The following is a 9,749-nucleotide window of genomic DNA, read 5'->3' as shown; positions in this document are numbered from 1 at the left end:
CCAGAGCACCAGGTGCACGAGGCACTGACAGACCATCTGCTCCTGCATCCACCTGCCCTGCACACAAATCTGGGAGGCACATGCCGCCCATGCTCACCCCCAGGAGTGCATGCAACGGCAGGGAGCCTCCCTCCCTCATGTCCCCTGGATGAGCCGTCTGTGGCTGTTCTACTTCTCACCATGGCCCTGAGGCCTGACGTACCATCCAGGCTGGGCAGTGCACCCAGCCCCAGCCTCACTCCCTTCTTCACCATGGAGGCCTCTATCTGTCCCTCCCATGTCCCCACCAGAGACTTACTGGCAGGGAGCTGCTCTCCAGGCTTCCCAGCTCTTTCCTGGCCACATGCATGCGTGGAGGTATGCACATGTACATGGCACCCCATGTCCCACTCCCAGCAGCCCCAAGCAACCCTAGCAGGCTGGAATGCTGCCAGCCTGCAAGGGGAAACCTGGATCTCTGCACAATGCTGCAAAACTGAGACAAATGCTGTCCTGGAGTTGTGCAGCTCAAGACCAGGACTTGATCCCATTCCAGAACCGTTCTGTCCAATAAAGGATGGGTACATAAGCAATGCGTGCCTCCTGAGGTTGGGGTGGCATGATGACTGCCCGCAGGTGGCAGTGGCAATAGCAGTGGGGGCGTGGCGGTGACGAGTGGGGGCCACTGGCAGATGGCCACGCTGCCATTGGTGGCAAGGGCAAGCTGAGCACGGGCCATCTGCAGGCAGCCACAGTGGTCTCGGTGGTGGGGGGGAAGGGTCCCCCTGTGGCTGGATGCCAAGCCCGGAAGTGTTAGCAGCACTTCTTAGGGGGGGCACCAGCACTCTGCCTGCCCCCCCACCCATCACCTAAGTCAAGAGTGCTAGCTCTCAGGGGGGGAACCAGCACTCTCAGGGGGTGCACGTGCACCCCCTATGCATCGCCTATGGATGGGTGGTCACCCTAATTTAATCCATCTCTGGACAAATTCATGTTGGTCCAGCCCCTCCCCACCCATGGGCTTTCACTGAGGACAACTTCTCCTGGCCAATAGGACTGTTACAACGTTAAAAATTATCAGGATGCATGCTCATTGTACTTAGCACCTGGTAGAAGGTGGCATGGAAATGGCTATGCTAAGTATATGCCACTGGAGGATCTACTTATGCTGAAAACAATGCTGTCACAAGTCATTTAAATGGGCTTTAATGCCGTATGTTACATATGTTGCTTGTATAATGTCCCATGTACTTCACAATGAAAATTAGATCAAAATTCTGAAACAGCCTCAAGGGTTATTATTACACTGGGGGTTGGTTTGTTTGTTTTTAAATTAAAACATGATAATGTCCATAACACCAACTATTCTACTACACTGCAGTTCATGATACAAAATGTAATTTTCTCAACCCCTAGTTTCAAAGTAACTGCAGAAAAAAGAACCACATTGCTTACATTTATTTCACATGTTGAAGGCTTTCTTTTAACATAGAGGTGTTTTTTTAAAAAAAAACAAAACCTTACATTCTGGACTAAATTGTGTAGCGGGGTAAATTATGCAGCAAATTCTGTGGCTGTGGAATTACACATTAAATACAACTGTGGTTAAAGCACAACCTGGTTTATAAGAAAATGCTTCTCTGTCTCAGTGTTGAGATTTAACATGTGAAACAGAACTTTCTCACACTAATTTCTAATTACTACTGGATTCTTATCCCCAAGTGTTTAAAGTAATTAAACTGAAAATGGGAGAGAGGAAGAGAGATAAGACTTTACATGCCCCAATGAATCTTGAATTTTTAGAGCTTATTAACTTGTTTTTAACATCTACTGTACCTAAAAAATGCTAACTGAGCACACAGCTACTTACTGCACATTGAGTTATCATTATTACAGATGTGAGGCAAAAATCACAAAACAAGATTACTTTATTCATTTTCTAATGTGATAAACTAAATAATGCATTTTACATCAAGCACTGCAAAGGCTCCTCTCTTTTTTAATGAGGCCTTACACTCATTGAAATCATACTTTATATTTTTCTTTATGGAAAAAGGGGTTTCACAGAATCATAGGATTGGAGAGGACCCTGAGGAAATCCCATACAAATCACAACACAGAAGCAGGATTTGCTATTCCAAAACCATCCCAGAAAGATGCCTATCCCATTTGTTTCTCAACTTCCCAATTAAGAGGGTTCCACAATTTACTTAAAAAGCTTGTTCCATTGCCCTCCTGTTGCATTTCCAATGTTTCTTCCTGAGATCTAATCTAAATCTGTATTCCTGTGATTTAAACACATTACCATGTATCCTGTAGCAAGTTCCTGTTTCTGCCTGGTTTCACTCCTAGGAAACTTCCAGGTATGAGGTTAGTGGGCTACAGAAACCTGGCACCGAAGCATCACATTTCTCATTATTTCTTTTTCTTACTTTGATTAGATCAGGCTCAACTATATAATTCTGAGTGCCATCTTCTCCCTCGTCTCTTCATGTCACTATTTAATCCTGGACATGTGGTGTCCTATATGGACAATAAACTGAATATGAACCAACAGTGCACACTTGTTGTGAAGAAGGCTAATGGTGTACAGAGCTGCATTGGTAGGAGTGTTGCCAGCAGATGAAGGGCAGTAATTATTCTCCTTATTCAGAACTGGTGAGGCCATATCTGGAGTAGTGTGTCCAGTTTTGGGCCCCCCACTACAGAAAGGATGTAGACAAATTGGAGAGAGTCCAGAGGAAGGCAACATAAAGGGTGAGGTGGCTGGGGCACATGACGTATGAAGAAAGACTGAGGGAACTGGGCTTTTTTAGGCTGGAGCAGAGAAGACTGAGGGGGATTTAATAGTAGCCTTCAACTAGCCGAAGGCGGGTTCCACAGAGGATGGAGCTAGACTGTTCTCAGTGGCAGCAGATGACAGGATAAGGAGAAAGTGTCTCAAATTGCAGCATGGAAAGATTAGGTTAGCTATTAGGAAGAACTTTCTTACTAGGAGGGTAGTAAAGCACTGGAAAAGATTACCCAGATAGGTTGTGGCATCTCTATCCTTGGAGATTTTTAAGACCTGGCTAGATAAGGCCATGGTTGGGATGATTTAGTTGGGGACAGTCCTACTTTGAGCTTGGGATTGAACTAGATGACCTCCTGAGGTCCCTTCCAACACTGATTTTTATGATTGTACATATCTGCCAAAAATGCCATATTGTGGATATTGTTGGCCAACATAGCTCAAGAGCAGTACATCCTGTATTATCACCACCCACTGCCCCAATCATTCCCACGTCATGGCTCTGTATGCATGCTGAAACAGCTTAATTGCTTAAATTGTTCTGGAAACAAAGTTTAATGCACCACAGAAAGACATGTAGACATTAGACTGGAAAAGCCATTGAAAAAAAACACAGTGTACTTAAAGCATTGTTATAGCATAGTGCTTTGTCAACATGCTTCAACTTATATCTGGAAGTAGTTCAATCTTCATCTTCATTCCATCTTAGTAGCAAAAGCCCAGTTTATTCAAACTGTCTAGGTCTTCTAAAGGTTTCTAATTTTCTGTTAAGATTACCACAAAATAGCATGCCTACTATGCTAGGTACCATTTGACTTGCACTTTGCCTAACATATACTACCTTGTAAATTAGGAAGCAGTGAAGGGAATTTCAGATATTGATAATAATGAAAGCAAGGCCTTTTCTCCCCTTAAATTTTTCATTGGAATTTCCAGAACTCAGAAGATTCTTAAAGTACTTTACACAGGAATGTACAAATAGCACATAAGCACAGGGGTTTTGTCTGCTACCCTAGAGAAAAGAATCTTTCTTAGGTGTACATAAGAATTAGCCAAGAACATGATTAGTTTTTCAAAAAAAAACTTCAAAAGTTGTTCAGGGTAGTAGGTCAGGACTTGAAACCTCTGTGTGCGAGAAGTATAGCAGACTCCTTTCAGCATTAGCTTGAGACCAGTTCTCAAAAATCAATCAAACAAACAAAAATAGTCAGCAAAAATAAAAATAATTGCCATTCTATGCTTCTGGGTAAACCAGAAGGAAGTAGTGACTCATATATTCCTGTCTCAAAGAGTACTCCTATGGGTCAGAAATGATATACACAGTTGAAGAACTATGTTAAAGGATTGCTGCACAAAGCTACAATAGACAGCATCTGTCATGCAAACAGAGAAGGTCAGGCCTGTCAGCAACCACCCTTCATTAGCCCCATCCAAAAATACCACATCTGTCATCTAAAAAAATGAAAGAATAATACTGAAAAAAATCCAAAGCCTGAGGCAGAATGGAATAAAGCTTGGATTTCACCAGACAATTGTGAAAATGCCAATAAACACTGCTTATTAATGCCACTTAGAATCTGCCCCTGCTCCTACTAATGAAATTATTTTTAAAATCCAATTAATTTGGCCTGTGCCTCATTAGGGTTTCATATGGCAAAAAATGTCTCTTACCCACTGTTGATGTCATCAGTTCTGAGGCTTTTCCCAAGAATATCCCCATCACTCATGTAACCCCCAACATCAACTTCAGAGGACATGTCCAGATCACCACTTCCTTTTTCATTTAGGTCAATCTGTGACATGTTTCCAAGGCGAGAAACAGCTGCTCGTCGAAGAGGCGTGGTATACATGAATCGCGAAGGGTCAGTGTGTATGAAGCGGCTAGTGCTACTGCGAGGGTAACCACCACCCAAGGATGGGGCATCGCCTGCCTGCAGCCGAGGACTGGCTTGACCTAGCCTCCAAGTCACTGGTGTGGAGCGGCTCGTCAAGCTTGGTATGCTTCTCCCGTTCACTTCAGTTGTCACAGTGCTGTCAAAAGTTGTCTCCAAGGTGCTGCCAAACAAAACAGAAATCAATGAACTGTGGCCACTCACTTTCTAAAAAATAAAAAAGAAGAAAGGTTAAAAAGATGGCAGAAGTTTGGAAACTAAAACTGAAAAAAAAAACCCCAAAATCTTTTTCACTAAAAGTTGCTTAGTCTTACAAAAGCTCTATAAGACACTTTCAATAGAAGGATAAACAGAACACTTATATCCAAATTACTGTGACAAAACCCTCAACCACAAAAATAATGCAGTTACAATATTTCAATGTTTGGTTTCTCTTGGATTACTTTAACAGTAAGCCTGATATTCTTGGTAATCAACATTCTTCTACAGTTCAAAATTTCAGCAGTCTATGCAAAAAATAATACCTGTGGCTTATCTGGGTGCCTCTAAGACTGGACATAGTTTCTTCTAAATTCTGTCTCAGATCTGCTATATTCTTTACTGTTCTCATTCTTCTTGTTTCGGGGTCTTCCCCTAGAAAAAAACAACAGTATTAATATAGGTTCTCTGTGTGTGTGCACTCTTATATGTGTGCATATAAATAAGTATATATGAAGTACATAGCTGTTATCTGCCCCATATATGTTATGAATATACGTACATATATGAATGCATATATATTATAGGTATAATTTAAAATGTGAACATACGTGCTCCCAGAATATGCCTAACCATTTACCCCTGTAAAACAATCAAATGCTCAACCTTCTAATAATACTACACACATGTACAATAATCACCTGTTTTGGTGATGGTTAAAAACTCATTTTCAAAACCGTAAGTGTCCCTACCGATCCTCAATTCTGTGAACTGTGCTTGGAGTTAGGAGCTAGGGACAGACATTCAAAAAGCTCAAGCTTCAATTGATTCCCTCTTTGTAGGCTAGTCTAAAAGACAGAGCTTGAACTGATTTGCAAGTGGATAGACACTCACTTTTCACTCAGGCAATGCAGACACATGTCTGCAGTAGCTCAGGCTAGAAGCCAGGGGGTGCTGGAGCGAGTTCTCCCTTCCCTACCAGTGCTGAGCTGAGGGGGCCTGTGGCCAGGCCCCAGCAGGACACTCTGATTAGGCAGGGGTTTAAACCCTTACCCTGCCTGCACAGTTCCCAGCTGGGGTGTGCCTGCAGGGGAAGGGGGAGAGGGAAGCAGTCTTTTCAAGGCTTCGCTGCCCCCAGCTAGCACTTTGAGACAAAGGGTGGGGGGAGGGAGGACTGCTTGCACAGAGTGCATGCATCTGTTGATGATACTGAGATTTTCAGTCTTCCTCTCCCTGCTTCTTCATACTGTCTGCAGCAAACTGCAAGCAAGCCATCAGGAAGCTGATAATACAAAGTGTCTAATTCTAAGCATCCAGTATACATTTACAGATTTCAACAACTGAAGGGGACCAAAATGATCACCTAGGTTTTGGCCCTTCATGTCAATGCTTGTAGAATTTCTCTCAGACTCAAACCTTCTTTTCACCACACCAAAAAGAAAGGGGATAAAAATAAAATGCATGTGTCACAGCACTATGCACCACAAAATGAAAGTATCTAAGTCTTTTGGAAAATCAAAATAAATATATAATGATAAAATATTAAATACATATTTTAAAGTAAACAGAAATACAGAAAATACTTTATTAAAATCAAGTATCACATTTATCTACAGTTTCTTTATTTTTGTATCATTGTTTCCTTTGCATAATGATATTTAATTACTACAGATATGTTTAATTCCCTCCCTCCCCCACTCCCAGACTCAAACCTTAAAGAATACAGAAATAAAATCTATGATATTTAATCTAATGCTTGGTTTATCAGGCCCAATACACTCCTTCTGGCAGGGTCCAATGTCTGCTACTTCAAACAAGGGTGGGGAAAAACATAATACTCTTCACAATTTATATAATGCTGAACATTAGGTGAAAATTCCTTCTCTCGGCAATGATTGTTTTATGCCTTGATTCCTGATTTTATTAACCTCATTTTATATTGTCAGGAGCAGTGCCCCAAGCCCACTGCTCCTGACAATTGCTGACCCCTGGAATAAAGCATTATAAGCCCTCTTCCCATAACCTTTGCTTTTAAATAAAGCCAGAAAGCAAAAAATATTTCCCCAGGAAGTCAGAGACAGTGGCAGACTCCAGGCCTTCCCCAACCTGGAAGTATTCAGATATCTCCCACCTCCTAGCAGTATGTCCTAATCAACAGGCTCCTGCATGCATCCTATTGGAGCTAGCCTATTGGTAGGCAAGAGTACTATAATAGTGGAGCACAAAGGGCATCCAGCAAGCCTGACTCATCCCGTGAAGTGGATACTCTCCTGGAAATGGAGATTTATGAGTTCTGACCCATATGGCCAAGGTTATTTCTATTTTTAGCCCGTGACTGATTTATTACGTAAGGAGTTCTGCCAGCGACGCTGTGGAAAACAAGAGATTTGCCACCCCAGGGAATGCTATAACCATTAGGCAACAGAAACAAGTTCCCTCTTGCTGCTTCCTTGGACTGTTTATGCATTTTACAGTAGTTTAATTGTAGGTGCCTAGCAATTTTTTCAGGCAAAAATGGAGACATCCAATAAATCTAGGTGTCAAAGCGTTCTTGCAGCCACTGAGCAGGGTCAGTTAGGACTGCATTTTTTTTTTTTTTTTTTTACCTGAGGCACCTCACCTATATATGTGACAGATCTCTGCTCCAATGCATGCTAATTAATCAATTAATTGAGTCTGCTTCAATTCTGCTGGAGCGTGCTAATTAGCATGCTCCAGCAGCCTCCGCATCAAATATATTCAGCATCCTCATGTTTCAAAATGGTGGCGGGGGCCTTTTAAGTAAAGCTTGTGAACAAGCTTTAATTAAAGCACCCCTGCCACCATTCTGTGGGCATTTCAATTACAGCAGCTCTCAGAGCCACTCTAATTAAAGTACCCTCTTCTCCACCTCTGACCACATGTATAGATGCCCTAAGTTATATTTCTAAATCAAGTTTAGGCACCTACACTGTCTATTTGATTTTAGCCCTAAGTCCATAATTAAAACAGATATATGTAAATATAATTACAAATATATTTATGTTACAACCTTCTGTGGGAAAAAGCAATTTAATTAAAATAGAACAGTTTAGGAATGTAACAATTATGATGATATTTTCACTCAATCCTGATCCAAATTTTTAGTCCTTCTCCTTTGGTTTCAATAAAATAGGAATATTTATTTTTTGTCACACTAAAATTGTTTTGTTTAAACCTGTTAGAATTAATTTCTTTATGCTTATATTATGCTATCAGCATTTTCAAAATCAAACCATCTGACAGTAACAAAATGACATATTCACATTTCCTAAATCAGAACCTTTCAAAATTTATGTTCCATCAGAAATTTTGGATATTTCAGTTTTTTGTTCTAATTTGGAATGAAATTATGGCACAAAAATTTCAAATGATAACTTTTGGAATGAAAAGTCAATTATTTCTCAAAAGGTATTGGCCAAAATAATCTAATGTCCTTATTACATGTTGCGTTTTGAGCTACTCAAATGTGGAACCAAGTTACTGCTAGCTCAACTTTGAAGCAGTTACACCTTAAGGCTAAAAACCTTCTCTGACTGTCCCCCACCTAAACAGCTGTGATTTGTCATAAGAGAGCTGGTGAGCAGGATGGGTTTGGGGGTGCGGGGTAGAAACATGAAGCTAGGAGGTGGAAAATTAATGGGATGGGGATGGGCAATGAAATGGGAGGTGGAAAGGAAACAGGGATGGGGGAAGGATGGTAAAATAAAGTCAGCCAGTCACTGAAGGATAAAATAAAAAGAAGTAAAAAAAAAAAAAAATTTAAAAAGAAATAAAGAGAAAGTAAATTAATGAAAGTCTCATGTTTTAATAAATTAAGATAGAAGTGTGCGGGGTGGCTGGGAGGTGGGACTGGTGAGAGAAGGCATTTTTGCTCAAGAGCTACTGCTCCAGGAAGGAAGCCTTAGCTCATGGGGACCCAATCTGGCCCCTTATCTTGCTCCCCCCTGACCTCCTTAGGTACCACTCCTGGACCTGTACATGCCCTTTGAACTTGGCTAGCTCGCATGTGCTCTGCAGGCTGTTTTCACAGGCTTGCACCCCTGGGGATGGGAAGGTCACTCCCCCGGGACAGGAGGGGGAGTTAGATCAGTGCCAGAACCCTCCTTTGGCACTAGAATTCAGGGGGTGGAAAGTTTGTCCACATAGAACAGGAGGATGGGGGAAGGGAAAAACTGCATCCTGGGATGCTGGAGAGCTGCAGCATGGGGTGGGGAGTGGCCCTATATTAATGAAACATGAACTGGGTAACATGGATCAGAGATAAACCTGCACTGGTGTGACAACTTTAAGCTGCCTAAAATGTGCTTAAAACTAGTGTCGTATGACAAGCCAGGGCTTAATAGTTCCAGGAGCCACCTAAAATTAATGTGTAACAAAGCCCTAATACATCAGCATTTTGTGGGTGTGTGTGTATGTATGTGTGCATATTTTTTTATTGATAGCCATTGCCCTATATTCAAAACTGCAATCAGGTTCATTACAAACTCAATTTTAATGCCATCCCTAAATTTGTTAATCTGAAATGTATGTGTACAGTCCCTGAACTAAACTACTATTATACCTTCAACCCTAGTTCTGCAGCCTGTTACCCTAGTTCTACAGCCTGTCATCAATGACATATATTTAAGAAAGTTTTGATATCATTAGGTACATAGGAAAAGACTGTATTTCACAGATACATTTTTTCCTCCCTAGTGAGTGATGTGCGGTACCAGCCAAGTACACTAAAGGTCTGTCTATGCAGTTGTTTTGTATTAGTTACTTTGTTCACATCTATACATATTAACTTTAACCATTTGAGTGGTCCTAATGAAACTGAGTCTCCCCGGGGTAAATGTTAAGAACAGGTTTAGGTATCTTGCTGGATA

At 41.5% G+C, this 9,749-nt stretch overlaps 1 protein-coding gene across 1 annotated transcript in view; it reads right to left on the bottom strand.

Annotated features, from left to right (window-relative positions):
• NAV3 (neuron navigator 3) overlaps positions 1-9,749 on the bottom strand; it is a 1,048,024-nt gene that overhangs the window by 206,277 nt on the left and 831,998 nt on the right. Inside the window, exons 11-12 of the mRNA XM_019514774.1 lie at positions 5,187-5,295; positions 4,442-4,825 (exon numbers count right to left, since the gene is read on the bottom strand). Of these exons, the coding sequence (XP_019370319.1) occupies positions 4,442-4,825; positions 5,187-5,295 (493 nt within the window). The remainder of the gene's footprint in view (positions 1-4,441; positions 4,826-5,186; positions 5,296-9,749) is intronic.

Source organism: Gavialis gangeticus, unplaced genomic scaffold (assembly GCF_001723915.1).
Source record: "Gavialis gangeticus isolate Ggan-Ray unplaced genomic scaffold, GavGan_comp1, whole genome shotgun sequence".
NCBI lineage: Eukaryota > Metazoa > Chordata > Crocodylia > Gavialidae > Gavialis > Gavialis gangeticus.
Note: the sequence above shows the minus strand (reverse complement) of the source record. Positions and strands in the feature narration are given on the sequence as shown.